This window comes from Sardina pilchardus, chromosome 13, assembly GCF_963854185.1.
Source record: "Sardina pilchardus chromosome 13, fSarPil1.1, whole genome shotgun sequence".
Taxonomy (NCBI): Eukaryota; Metazoa; Chordata; class Actinopteri; order Clupeiformes; family Clupeidae; genus Sardina; species Sardina pilchardus.
In genome coordinates this window covers 8,845,190-8,860,116 of record NC_085006.1, presented here as the reverse complement: position 1 = coordinate 8,860,116, position 14,927 = coordinate 8,845,190, and the positions used below count along the sequence as shown (strand labels likewise).

General features: G+C 49.0%; 1 protein-coding gene across 3 annotated transcripts in view; it reads right to left on the bottom strand.

Annotated features, from left to right (window-relative positions):
- Positions 1–14,927, bottom strand: part of sgsm2 (small G protein signaling modulator 2) — a 46,086-nt gene that overhangs the window by 6,574 nt on the left and 24,585 nt on the right. Inside the window, exons 4-18 of one of the 3 annotated variants that reach the window (XM_062551830.1) lie at positions 13,598–13,765; positions 13,140–13,207; positions 12,548–12,696; positions 11,989–12,123; positions 10,451–10,575; positions 10,281–10,348; positions 9,293–9,456; positions 8,145–8,277; positions 6,743–6,877; positions 2,757–2,916; positions 2,362–2,426; positions 1,616–1,761; positions 934–1,062; positions 389–571; positions 50–73 (exon numbers count right to left, since the gene is read on the bottom strand). In XM_062551830.1, the coding sequence (XP_062407814.1) occupies positions 50–73; positions 389–571; positions 934–1,062; positions 1,616–1,761; positions 2,362–2,426; positions 2,757–2,916; positions 6,743–6,877; positions 8,145–8,277; positions 9,293–9,456; positions 10,281–10,348; positions 10,451–10,575; positions 11,989–12,123; positions 12,548–12,696; positions 13,140–13,207; positions 13,598–13,765 (1,852 nt within the window). The remainder of the gene's footprint in view (positions 1–49; positions 74–388; positions 572–933; positions 1,063–1,615; positions 1,762–2,361; positions 2,427–2,756; positions 2,917–6,742; positions 6,878–8,144; positions 8,278–9,292; positions 9,457–10,280; positions 10,349–10,450; positions 10,576–11,988; positions 12,124–12,547; positions 12,697–13,139; positions 13,208–13,597; positions 13,766–14,927) is intronic. The other 2 variants (XM_062551831.1, XM_062551832.1) reach the window with 2 other exon arrangements.

The window sequence follows — 14,927 nt, the reverse complement described above, 5'->3', positions numbered from 1 at the left end:
ACCAGGCTCCTTTCATTTTTAATTGCAAACAGAATATATGTGCCCCTACCATAGCTGAGACCAAATCTACGCCCTTGTATCCCACAAGAGTAAGAAAAGGAAAGAGTAAGCCAAAAGAAAATAAATTCAATTAGGGTTATGTATATGGAATATCTGAATGGCTGTACAATACATTGCACAAAAAAAAGTACATGAACATGGGTGCTAAAGTAGTTTGAAACATGGGTGCTAAATAGCCTGGGAGCCAGACAAATCTCAGAGCTCATTGCATTAGTCTGGTGTTAGCCAGGCTAATCCAAATACAAAGATGAGGAAAAACAATGGGTGTGATCCACACAGAGGGCCCATGGCTGTCTGCTGTGGTGGTGGTGTCTGTGGGGAAGCCTACCTCGTTACTGAGAGTGGAGTCTCGATGCACCAGACGCAGGACATGGCTGTCGATGCTGCTCCCCGAGGAGAGCTTGGCAAAGATGGCCGACTGCATCTCCTTCTCCCGCTGCTTGACGATCACCTCACAGGCCTTCCACTCGCGCATCACCTGCTGGTACCTGGCTGTGATCTTCTCGTCGATCTGCAGGGGGAGACAGAGAGCCAGCTCACGCACAGACTCCTCATGACACCAGGAAACAAATATAACTTTATTCCTTACATTGGAGCGATGGGAATATTAATGTTTTACTGAATTTTCTGTACTTTCCAATAGATCAAGTGGCACTTCTGTCATGACCTCATGAGTGTTTGCTTTTTATGTAGTTATGACATGATTAAATTATAACATACTAGTCCAATTTTTTGGACGAAACATTCACACGAAATTACAAATACACATAGTATTGTAATTAGTCTGTGCACACAGAGGACGAAGTTCGTTGCGCTGGAACAGTCTTGTTTGATATGAAATTTTGCATGCAAAAAATGGTTGGTTGTTCTCACCTGTGTCATGTCCTTCTTCCCCATCCCAAACTTATAGTGACCCAGCAGGAAAGGCCACACCTCCTTCCTGATCTCATGCTCTACCCCTCCATAGTAAACCAATCGCAGGAGCTCAAGCTCTTTGTAGTTCTGCACAGAAAGAATTTCAGGTTCAGATTATTTTTACCCATAGACAGATTCAGTTTGCGTTGGATGAGTCGTCCACATCAGTTTTGACACACATTTTACAAGCAACACAGACACTTCACACCTGTCACACTTCACACACGTCACTCATCTTGACACATGTTTTACAAACAACTCAGACAGTTGACACACATACTACAAATTTAAACAGAGATGACACACATACTACACATTTAAACAGAGAGAGAGAGAGGGAGAGATGGAGAGAGAAAGTCAGAGAGAGGGACAGAGACAGAGAGAAATAAATAAATAGAAATACAGAGAGAATGACAGAAATGCATAAACTGAGTTAAGTACAGTATGTACAAAGAAACAGAGAGAGTGGTGACATACAGGGGAAAGTGTTGAAGAGAGAGAGAGAGAGTGAATGAGTGTTGAAGAGAGAGAGAGAGAGAGGGAGCGAGGGAGCGAGGGAGCGAGTGAGTGGGGAGAAGAGTGGTCTGTGTTTTCATGTAAACGGCTCTAATCCCTCTGGCCCTGTGCCCAGCGCTCTGACCTTGCAGTCCTTCTGGTACTTGCTCCAGACGTCTTTACTGAGGCCACCCGATGCCTCGCAGGGTTTGTCCGGGGGCACGATGTTGTGGTTGACCAGCGCTGACAGGTGTGTGCGCACTGTGGACAGGTGTCGACAGTAGGCCAGCCCTGAGGGGGAGAGAGAGAGAGAGAGAGAGAGAGAGAGAGAGAGAGAGAGAGCAAGACAGAGGGAATGAGAGAAAGAGAGAGAGAGAAAAAAAGAGTGAGAAAGAAAGAAAAACAAAGAAAGAGAAAGAGAGAGAGAAAGAGAAAAAAGTGAGAAAAATAAAGAAAAACAGAGAAAGAGAGAAAGAGAGAAAGAGAGAAAGAGAGAAAGAGAGAGAGATGAGGAAGGAAAAGAGAAGAGAGTGTAAGCCAGCGGTGAGGTTAGACAGGAAGAGGGGGATCAGCGCGGCGCCACATTTGCTCAGAGGAGCGTGCCATGTGGCAAACCGCTTTGGACACATCACACTTCAGACCCCGCCGCCGTCCTCATCACAACACACCCGACGTGTCACATGAGTCAGAAAAAAGATGGCCTGTGTCGTCAGCGCCATTCCTAAAATAGGCCACAATTTCTCATCACGTCACTGACGTTCTGTGAGGGTGACACTTCATTCACCCTGCTTCATTCATAAAAATATCTTGCATGCACATTGCACAATGGAACCCTTGGTATACCGTAAACATGCACTTGAACTTTAAACCTCATTTACACGATGCACTTACATCCGTAGAAGGCTCTCGACACAATCTGCCTCTTCATGTTCTGGCAGAGCATCTTCAATGGGATTCTGCAGCCAAGGAAAACATCACTGTTATAGAGACAATCAGTTCAACCTGTTTCATTTCAAATCCTCTCTCTCCTCTAAAAGAAGTGGTGTGTTGTTGTGGTGTGCTGTGGTGTGGCATGATGTGGTGTGACATGATATGATGTGGTGTGGTGTGGTGTGGTGAGGTGTGTGGTTTGGTGTGATGTGGTGTAGTCTGTTGTTGCGTGGTGTGGTGTGGTGTGGTGATGTGGTGTGGTATGGTGTGTTGTGGTGTTGTGCTGTTGTGTGGTGTGCTGTGGTGTGTTGCTGTCTTGTGTGTTGTGATGTGAGGTGCTGTGATGTGTCTCTCACCTATCGTGCATGCAGGTGCAGCCAGGTGGAAGCTCAAAAGACGCGTTGCTGCCCCCGGTGGAGCAGGAGAGGCATGACGACATGTGACTGGCACTCTCCCCCTGCTGCCATGACAGAGGACTGCCCCCCAGACCTGGGATCTCTGCCATGTCCCCATGGTCTGCGTAAGAGAAGCGGTGTGTGTGTGGAAAGAGAGAGATACAAAGAGACAGACAGAGAGAGAGAGAGAGAGAGAGAGAGAGAGAGAGAGAGGAGAAGTGAGGGAAGGGGGGAAATATAATCACATTTTCCTCACATCCTCATTCATTCATCTCCACAATACTTCAAATTCTCTACAAATCTCAAACCATAATGATATCCCACAGGACTCAATCACCTGAAAAAGGTGTTCCTTTGAGCTATCACTAGATCCGCACCTTTTATGAATTGGTTGCATAATATTCTTTAAATAAGCATGTTCATTTATCACCTATTTTTTGCACTAAAGGTGTCAGCTCCACCTTGCCATGAATTAAGGTAGAGCCATGTGTTTGACTTGTAGTGAGATATGTAGGTCTTGAAAGTTATACATTATCATACACAGTAAATCTCTGTCTTTTGCTCCTTGGTTGGGTAATTGAAATATTGTTTTAAACATATCCTAACACACGTACACATACTTTATCTCTCTTTCTCTTTCTCTCTCTCTCTTGCTCTCTTTCTCTCTCACACACACACACACACACACACACACACACACACACAACATAACACAAACCAAACTGGGAGTTTAATCATCTGAAGCGCATGCTGTCATGGTAAAACAAACAAACAAAATCCATGACAACCATACTCAAAACCAACAGAACAGCCCAAATGTGTGTGCAGCATGTGAAGCAGAGACAGGCATCATGCCGTTAGCCCCCAGGCCACAGACAGAGAATCCAACCACACACACACACACACACACACACGCATCCGCGCACACACATGTGCACCCGCACACACACACACACACACACACACACGCATACACACACACAAACACAGACATTGGAACACACGCAGACACACGGCACACAGACAGAGAATCCAACCACACACACACACGCACCCGCACACACACATGTGCATCCACCCAACCACACACACACACACACACACACACTCACACACATTGTAGCAAACACACATACACACACACACATACTATCTCAAAGCTTAGGAAAGCACAGGAGGGAACAACAAGGGGACAGCTCAGGCCATGCTGGATGCAACAGACTGCGACATGACAGAAACGAACGAAACAAAACAAAAAAAAGAAGTCAAAGAAAAGAAAAGAAACAACCAAATGAAAAGAGGAAAAAAGGTACACCAAAATCTGCTGGTATATTGTTTTCTGCTGTGTATTGTTTTGACTCTGAAAAGAATCCATAAAACATTGACATTGAATAAATGCTCTTCACCTTAATTCTTCAGGCTGGAGCTGAAGACCTGTTATAAATAATCATTTCTCTTTAGGTCAAATGAAAAAAATGAAAACAAAAAACAGAAAGAGGTCACTTTTTTCTGAATTTGTGTCCCTTTTCGGTTATTTCTTTTTTTTTGTCTTTTCTTTTGACTATGTGACTGAGAGGTTAGACTATGGTCAAATGTGCGACGCGTTCACAGAACGATCCATGTCTCTACTGCGCGAGAACCCCACAGGACCTCACTGTCATAATGAAAGGTGGCTGAAGTTAGTGAAGAATTACAGTGAACAGCATTGCAGAGTAAATAAAACTGGCTCAACACAGAGGAGGAAAAAACCCAAATGAAAATACGTAAAAAAAATAAATAAAAAAGGAACAGGGAAGCAAGTCGGAGAGAGGAGAACAAATTCCCGACAAATAAGCAAATGCACATTCTGCGAGGAAGTCTTCAAAGCAAACAAACAAAAAACAAACAGAAAAGAAAGATACAAGGTGCAAAAAATCTCACATGCAATACTGTCAAGCATGTTGCAGTGAAAACCAAAACAAGGGAGGGAAACCCAAACTAAAAGTCCAAAGGTGGGGGGGAAAAAGGAGTTGGAACCGAAGAGTGCAAAAGAAAAACAGCAAATCATCAGAGCATTCCTTTTGATCACGGGCACCCGCGCCCAACAGTGCAGAGGGAGGCTAGCCAGGTGGGTCACCCGCCCTGTGCATGAGCTGCTGTTAGCCCCTCTCTTCTGCCCGCCAGGCCGCGCTCTACCACACAAGACACACTGCTCGCCCGCCCCTACAAGGCTGTGAACCGTTCCACGACTCACCTCAAAATCTGACCTTTCACACAAGGAACGCTGTAAGCCCTACCTCAGATCATTCAGTTAATATGCAGGCTATTTCCTTTTCTTTTGTGTGTGTACTGTATGTGTATGTACATGTACAGTCTGTGTGGTACTGAGTGTTTTCATTTTCTCCTGTTGCTGTTCACATGCCGAGCAGCAGAGGGCAGCAGTGCGCAGGCCTGTTGGCTGGAGTTAAGCACCATCGTTTCATGAACAGCCCCCTGGGTATCCACGAGTGGAGGCAGCAGCAGCAGCAGCAGAGAGGCCGTGCGAGGACACGTGGGGGGGGGAGGAGGGAGATGGGAAGTCGTGTGTGTGTGTGTATGTGTGTGTGGGGTGTGTGGGGTGTGTGGGGTGGGGGCTTTGCTTGTCTGCGTGGCAGTGAGGAGAAGATGTGGCAAGAGGATGTAGGAGCGGAAAGAGGGGGGGAGGGGGATGTTTGAGTGGCCAGCTTATTACTGCTGTCACCAGGAGACGTTGGAGTGGAGAGGGAGAGAGAGAGTGTGAGAGAGAGGGAGAGAGAGAGGGAGAGAAAGAGATGAGAGAGAGAAAGGGAGAGAGAAAGTGTGTGTGTGTGAGAGAGAGAAAGAGAGTGAAAGAGGGAGAGAGAGAGAGTGTGAGAGAGAGTGAGAGAGAGATAGAGGGAGAGAGAGAGAAAGAGAGAGAGAGTGAGAGGGACTCTGACGACAGACAGGAACTGAGTCATACGGAGGGGGTCAGCTCCGGCATCAAAGTGGGTCAGCAGCTATAAAGGGCTGAGCTCGGCTGGAGGACTCGTCCTCGGGGACCGTGAGCGAGATCTGACAAGTGCAGGCAAGCGTCTGCGCGCACCCTCATCACCGTCCCTCTCTCTCTCTCTGATGGGCCAGCAAACGGGACTCTGTGTGTGTGTGTGTGTGTGTGTGTGTGTGTGTGTGTGTGTGTGTGTGTGTGTGTGTGTGACTGTGCGCAAGCGAGCGAGCGAGCTGCAAATCAAGTTAGAACGCACCGCCATGCTGACACACTGAACAAATCTGACTTCCGCCACACACAGACGAGCGGCACGAGGGAAGGCCCGGAGCAGCCTTCTGGCTGCTGTGACAGCACGCCATGTAATTGAGCTCAGGCACAGACTCAGTCTCTACCTCTCTCTTTCTCTATCACTCTCTCTCTCTCTCTCTCTCTCTCACTCTTTCTCTCCCTCGCTCTTTCTTTTGTGTCTCGGCTCTTGAAAGTCTAACAGCAACTCACACACAGGGACATGTCACTTGACCTAGCTTTTGTTCTTGGCACGGCCCGTTGCCATGGAAACGCACGGCCACGGGCGGCCCCCGGCCAATGGCGAAGCGGGCACGGATCTGGAAAGTGGCTCGAAACGCGATGCCTTTTTTTTCGCTTTGTCTTCTTCTTCTTTAAAGCGGACCCCTCTAATGAGCGCTACCGGTCACGGTCACGGCCACAGCCTTTTAGGTGAGTCACTCCAAAAAACGCCCTCTCCCCCCAATTCTGATCATCCCGTCACCTGGTCCCCTCCATACCAATGGGGCCTGCACTGTTGAGCTGGGGAGTGTGGGGGGGTGGTGGTGGTGGGAAGAGGGGAAGGAAAGAAAGGGTGAGGAAAGGAGAGATTAGGGATGACAGGGAAGGAGAGAGGGAAGAGAAGGAGGAGAGGAGGAAGGGTGGGGGGGGGGGCAAGTGGTGTGCTTGTCATAAAAACCTTTCATGACATTAGGGTCTGTGAGGTTCCGCGAGCAGATCATTGAGATCATTGCGTGAAGTCTATCCTCCTCCTCCTCATCGTCGTCCAGCGAGGGCGCGCGACTGCCCGTGGTGTGGTGGTAGTTAATAGTGACTGCTCGGGCAATAAGAGAACACAGGTCATCACCCTCCACTGAGAAGACCACTACTGACACACCAACACACACACACACACACACACACACACACACACACATACAAACACAAGACGCACAAACACGTGCGCATTCACAGGAAAGGGACCTAAAGGCAGGATTTTACCTATAACTATCTATAAACAAAACATACATGAACTGTTTCTTTAAAAATGTATCTGCATGTTGAAAGTGTACACACACTAGCCAATGCAAGTATATATGGGATCAGGGACAACGTGCTGCACAGCTTACAGTGCTCTCACACCTCCCTCCACAGGCACACAGATCAGTTAAAGGTGCTGTCAGCAATTGTGGATCATGACATGTCACCTCTGTTGATATTTTAACAACAACAAAAAAACCCCCAACAAAACACCAAGCTGGTGAACTCACAGCGAACTCAACAACCCCCCCCGCCCCCTCTCTCCTTCAGTGACTGGCTCAAACAGTCTTGTTATGTTTGGGGGATATGCTCGCTTGACTTTGTTTGTTTCCAGTTCACGGAGACGGGGCTGTGTAGCAGCGTTTTTTTTCTACAGTCTAGTCACGGAATGGAGAGTTGGCGGATCGTGAGGCGATATTCGCTGAATGTGACAACAAGGGATTGGAATGGTTTTGAATATTGCTGACGGCGCCATTAAAGGTCAGTGTCAGGGGAGGCTGGTGGAGGACACTGGGGTGGGCACACTACATTACAGAGTGTCCTCATTGCGTGAGCGCCACAGCAGTCTTGATGCCGTGAGAAGACCTCGCTCTACCTGTTCTTATCAGGTGAGCCAGAGGCACACAGACACTATGGAGAAGAGGAGCCCTAGGCCACTTTTTTACTGTATGTTCACACCACCACCGACTTGCTTCCAAAGATTCAGGAAGTCATTCATTTTCAATGGAAGCCGGCTTCTCTCGTCTCAGCTGCAAGCAGCGGCTAATCTGTAGGCGGCGCGTTTTGGGCGTCTTGAGCGACTTGAGCAGAAAGTTGAAATTGGCTCAACTTTATGACAATGAGCTCTGACGCGGTTCAGCGGCAAACGACCAGCAACAAACATGATCGAACATAGAATGCCGTCACGTCAGAGCGGCCAAAGCGTCCAAAGCTTCCCACGGCATCCTTGGCAGGGCGTCCATAGCTTCTCGGAAGCTCAAGTCGGCAGCGGTGTGTACGTACAGTTAGTAGACTGTAGTCCAGTGGGCATGCAGGGGTCATGGGGAGGAGAGGGTACTCACTGGAGTCGTGGCGGTGCCCCGGGTACACGATGCGGAACACGTAGTCGGCGGCCACCTGCTCGTCCCCCTCGCCGTCGCCATCCAGCAGCCGCGCCGTGCTGTTTCTCTTCCGCAACTTAGGGAAGACTTTACCCTGTGTGAGGACAAGACACACACACACACACACACACACACACACACACACACACACACACACACACACACACACACACACACACACACACACACACACACACACACACACACACACACACACACACACACACACACACACACACACACACAAACTGTGTTGTTAATTGTACTCACCTAGATGACTTTATGGCATTATATTAGTCAACTAATTGACAGAAAATAATATAATGTGCCCGTGGAAATGAGTGTTTTTGTCTCCAAAAAGTCCAATTAAAACTCCATCTAATGAAACAGCAGTGACAGTCTGGTTTAGTCTGTTTTCCGCTGAAATACCAGAGGGTGTCTAGACATGGGTCAGCAACGGCTGGTCAGACTTAACATAACACATAATAATACACTTAATAACATAACACCAGCTATTTCCAACACTTCTCCACTTTCTCATCTTGTAATAAAGGAGTTGCCTTATACTGTACACACAGTGTGAGGCATTAAGCTTAGAAGTAAAGTGTATTAGCTGGGCATGATATTCTTTATTTTCCCGCAATTAGATGTTTTGAAAGCACAACATGTGAACTACAGGTGGCCTCTCTTCAGTCATAAACAATCCATCACGAGTTACGTAACCTGACCTTTTCGGACACCATGTGGTGTGAAGGGACGTGTGGTCTAGTAAGGCCCCTCTACATTTTCATACAGTATGTGTTGGGAACTGACCGACCGTTTTACCCTGATGTGATGGCCGTCATCCTGACTCATTTCAGGCAAACTGACATAAACATAAACATATACGGGGGAGGAGGTCAGTGTGTGCATCCGAGGTGCCGGAGAGAGTAAATCTAAAACCTGCGAGAAGCCTACCAGGACAGAAGTGTGCAGTATTGAAACATTGTTATATAACCCATATAACAACGTTACAGATGGAAAATGGGTTGCTCAAGCGTTCCCTGACTGTGGAATGGTAAGTTCCGGGCCGCGTCAGTGTGCGAGGCATGGGGTGGACGGGGCCTCACCTTGCCCCTCTGGGACCAGAGGGGGGGCTCCAGCTGCCCCCGGGGCAACAGGCCGTTCTCCAGGCACGACAGGAAGGCCAGTAGGTGCCCACCGGGGGGGAAGTGCAGGGGCGGCCGCTGGATGCCATCCTGACTCACCAGCACCAGGGTGCCACCGCAGTCCGCTGCGGGAGGGCGGGAAGGGAGGAGGAGAAGGAGGAGAGAGAGAAGAGGAGGAGAAGTTGAGACTTGAAACTTGAGAGTTTCTTCGAGTCGAGTCGAGATACATTATCACACTTGTGATCCAATCATTCTAGATGTATTTTACTGTAAAACAAAGTGCAAACATTGTCAGACAAAAACGATGTCTGCATTTCAAGTTCACTTTGGATCTTGACAACTTAGACACTCAGACTTAAAATCAGACATGAAGCACACACCCTTGCGCATCCTTATCCTCACTGTACAAGATGACGCTGCAAATCACACTATCCACACAGCCCGGCTCATTGCGCGAAAGAAAGGGACCAAATGGATATTTTACGACGCGCTATTAAAACAAAACACCGCGGCGGATACCATGACAACAATCTTCTCGCTGCGGTGCAGCAGCGACACAGAGCTGCCATAAACGGGAGCGGCGGGGAGCCGCGACGCTCCGCAACGCACCGCGAGGCCTGGCGCGGCAGCCGTGGCGTGGTCGCGGACGGGCGGGGTGGGAGCCCCCGTACGCCCGACGGGAAACCGCCTAATGACTGCGGCGGTGAAATTAGCGGTTAATCACAAGCCGCGAATTGAATCTCCCGTCCGACCCGGCTAAGTCATCTTTCCGCGCGGATTATGATGAGGAAGTGTCCCTAACAGGCCTGCTTGACGAATGAGACTTCATCGTTCAGGGGCTCGCTATTCATTCCTGTCATTGTAGGAGGTAAAAAATCGTTATCCGACGGGGCTGTGGGGCTGTGCGAACAGCGAAAGAGAGACGGTGAGGGAAAGAGGCGAGACTCACGTCGCTGGTGACAGTGGATGCAGACAATCTGTCGCAAAGGCACGATCAGAGCGTAGTCCCAGTATACACTGCAAAAAAAGAGAGACGAAAGGGAGACAGTGATGAGAAAAAGGGATCATTTCTAAACAAAAGTGGTGCATTAGAGTGGAGCTGGGCTCACAAACACATACCTCTTATCCAGGTCACAGTCCCCCAAAGTGCCATTTATCAGCTGATTGGGCGTCCACTTGAGAGTGAGCGTTTCTGCGGTCTGGTGCAAGGACAGATAACCCCTCAAAACCTCCATGTCCTTTTTCTGCAGAAAGGGAGGCGGGGGGTGGAGAGAGGGAGGGAGAGAGAGAATGGAGTGAACTTTAGGTTTTCAGGGAACAAGATGAAAATGGTGCCAAGTGCCAAGTGCCGAGACAGATAGAGGGAGAGGGAGAGAGACAGAGAGAGAGTGAGAGAGAGAGTGTGAGAGAAAGAGAGAGAGCGAGATAAAGTATGAAGTATGGGTCTCTTAAGACAGATAGCCATTGGTGACGTCCACAGGATTTAAATATCAGCTTTCATGCGGAAATCGAATTAGAGTTCACTCTCGGCTCTCCCAGGCTGCCTGGGTCATTTCACCATTGATCCACATGGGGCTGAGCTCCCCGGTCCACACCCTGGTCCATCAGACGGCCAGCGGCCACTCTCCAGCCCAGGGCTGGACACACACACACACACACACACACACACACCTCACAGACTGGCTCATCCTCCTCTGTCAGAAAAAAAGAGGTATAAAACAGACCTCAAGTCCGATTCCGAGTAAACTAACTCAGGGGACTAAAGAGGGGGAAAAAATTTGATAATTTTATCATGTTTCAGCGGTTTATACCTTCAATGACCAAGGTGGCATAAAGTTAACCTATTCAAACATGACTCTAACATCGTCAACTCTAACTCAGGGGACTAAAGAGGGGGGGAAAAGCAATAATTTTATCATGTTTCAGCGGTTTATACCTTCAATGACCAAGATGGCATAAACTATTCAAACATCACTGTAACATTGCCATACAGTACCAGGCAATACTAGCACAGCGTGTCAATCACCATGTGCCTCTCTCCATCACAGCTTTGTCTGTCCGGCGAGACATGTCTGTGCCCGGGCCTGCTCTCTCAGCAGTGGACCAGCCAAGGTGCCACTGGAGTGTTTACTCTGTGTGTGTGTGTGTGTGTGTGTGTGTGTGTGTGTGTGTGTGTGTGTGTGTGTGTGTGTGTGTGTGTGTGTGTGGTGTGTGTGTGTGTGTGTGTGTGTGTGTGTGTGTGGACAGAAGAGGTGAGCTAGTGGAGAGGAGGAGAGAGGTGTGAGTGGGCAGATGGGCTGTGGGATTGTCTTCCCTCACACTCCCCATGTTTCTCACTGTTCCCCTCCTGCGGCGTGGGTCAACAGCGTGGAGCGGAGATCAATGACCGGTACTTTAATCTGGGATCAATCCACACACCGTTGCACACACACATACACACACCGTTGCACACACACACACACACACACACCTGCAGGGCAAACACACTGCACTACAGAGCTCCATAGCCCCGCAGTGGAGGTGTAACCACAATCTCTGGATGTGTGGTCGGTCTATTCAGCTGACAAAATGGAGGGGGTGTTGAATCTCTCTCTCTCTCTCTCTCTCTCACTCTCTCACACACACACACAGACACGCACAACATTAGACATACTCACAGGTTGTACCAGCACATTGTTTTTGCCGTAGAGGAGGTGAACCCGCGAGTTCTGATGCAGCGACTCCACGTACTCCCGCGCCGAGGCGGCAAACTTGTCCTCGGTCATGCTCCCGCTGGACTGCCTCTTCCGGATCTGAGAACACGGCAAGCGAGAGACGTCACATTCATGTTCATGTTCGGCCCACAGAAAGTCCACTACAGTGAAGTCCAGGAAATCAATGCAGATACACCTCGGCTCACTATGCATATCCTCCTCTACACATACAGTACACATACACAGGGGAAAGACCCAGTGTGTGGAACGACATGGTCATGTGTGTTTGCATGACGACTGAGAACCGTTATCTATTGGACTGTGCATACACTCCCAGCTGTCACAGGCTAGGGCATGACACGAGGAGGACAACGTTTGATAGTGTCCAGATAGTGAGATGAAGGCTGCCATGGTCAGTACCAGAGCCCACCGTCAGCCTCTGCTCACAGAAAGATTTCCAGGAAGCCTTCCCCCTGCAACAGCCTTTGTCACTGTTTGCATAGCGACTGACTGATTATCTCACCCCGAGAGCGGGCCTGCGGCTGGGGGAAGACTCTTGTCCTCGGTGGGCGCCATGGATACGGTGGCGCTGGACGAGCTCATTGGCCGAGGGATCCGTCCAGAAGTGGTCGGAGGTCTTGAGCTTCGTGTACTCCAGAGCACAGGGGCCAACTGCACAGACACATGAGAGGGAGAGAGAGAGAGAGAGAGAGAGAGAGAGAGAGAGAGAGAGAGAGAGAGAGAGAGAGAGAGAGAGAGAGTGGCCATGAAGAATAATTACGGAGAATACCGGTCTTTCTCCACTGTACTTGCTCCCCATTGGCCAATCAAAAAGACATTTGTGCATGTGTTGCTCTCAGCCTTTTGAAAGATGTTGAAAGTCTTTCCACATAGTCCTTTTGTGGTACAGCACATCAGAGATTCGCGCAATACAAACCACATTCTTCTAACAACAATGCTAACCCAACAAAAGCCATTCAAAAGCCGCATTCTCACCATCACCATAATCATAACGGCGCTTTTAAATCACCATGAGACGTCTCCGTTTATTGGAATAACACACAGAAATGTGCGATATCATTGAAAGCTTACGTCACGTCGAGCAGATAACTTACCCAGCAGCGCAGCGAGGATGGGCCCGTACACCGAGTCGTGCATCAGCGCCTCCCTCTCGTAGTACTTACTGAGGACCCAGGGAGAGAGCACACACACACACACACACAACATAACACTTCATAACAGAAGAAACTTCATCACATTAAAAAGAGGAAGTGTGTTCGCCACTAAGCGAATTATCTCCAGCTTTCATCTTTGCAGCAGTTGAGGCAAAGCTACAGTAGGAGGTCTTCTACTTCTCCCAAAGCAAAGCAACAACGCAGAGGTAATTTGGGTCAGACCACAAATGGAGGAATAACAACAATGATTGCTTTTATATTACTGTGATAGCTTTCATATTACTGGTGAGGATGAGACCAGGGAAGAGGGCCAAGCTGCTGTGTACCGATGTGTGTATGATGTAATTATGTAATACGATGCAATGTAATGTATGATGTAAATACAGTAGGAACCAAACCTGGAGTTGTCCACTATGTATTGCACTATCTTGTCCAGAACCTTCTGGAAGAGGGCTGTGCGGACCCAGATGTGCTTGATGGCCTGTGCTGAGAGGGGCTGGGGGGCACGACCTGCGGACGACGCCTGCCTCCTGAGGGGCTCCTGTGCTGATGTGCTCTGTGCTCTCCTGAATAAACACACACACACACACACGCAGGTGCACACACGCACGCACACACACACACACACACACACACACACACACACGCAAAACACACACACACACACACACACACACACACACACACACACACACACACACACACACACACACACATGTAAGTAAGATAAAAGTAAGTAAGAGAAAGAGACAATTACACTACAGGGCACTACAACAAAAGTATGTATTATAAACCTCTCCTCTGGTTATTTCATTTCATCTTCACGGTCACACAGCACCCCTCCAAAGGTAAGTGGCATGCGTTGCATCTGTCACCGCACAGTGGCACTGTGTGCAGCTCTCTGTGCTGCTCCTCCTGTGTGCAACTGGTGTGGAGGGGAGGGAGCGCACGGGGACAGAGTCCAAAGCCACACACGCCACGCGGACGGTGAGCTAGCTAGCATGTGTCAGAGCGCGGCTAACCTCATCAGTCGGGACACTGATTATCGTCCTGATGACTGGCATTATCTGACAAAGACACTTTGACTGGGGTGTGAATCACACTGTGTTCCGAGGCCCACGCTGTTGCCTGACTGACTGACTGCAGTCTGCTGTGGGGGGAAAAGCCGCTGATTTTCAAGTGGGCTGTAATTTGGGGGTTTAAAAGAGCCGACATTTTTTCGTAAATGGCTGCTCTTTGAGACCAGTGGTTTACACGCTCAGTATAACAAGTCATAACATCCGTCTCTTTTCGGCTTTTCTGTTTTTTTGGGGGGGTTTTTGCTGAGCACGCACATAACCATTTCTTAACGATGGAGCACCAGGCCTGACGTTTTGATGTGTGTTACAAGGACTCTTGACTCTGAGGGAAATGTAAAACACGTCCAAAAAAATCAGTCCTTGCACACCTTTCCAAATAAAATATCTTCTGAGCGTGTGCTTCGGTGAAATCCTTTGTCACAAATCACCAGTCCCTCTCCTGATTGTTCCCAGAAGTGCACTGGAATCACTAACAAACCATCTCTCTCACACAGAATGCTATGGAATCACCCAAGCACATCAGCCTGGTGCTGTAATGCACCACAGGGGAAGCATCACTGTCAAGTGTCTCAGACGGCAGGCGGGTCCAGGGGGGGAGGCATCACTAATCAAACCCCGCACAGCGCCGCTCCTCCCGGACCCCAGCGCG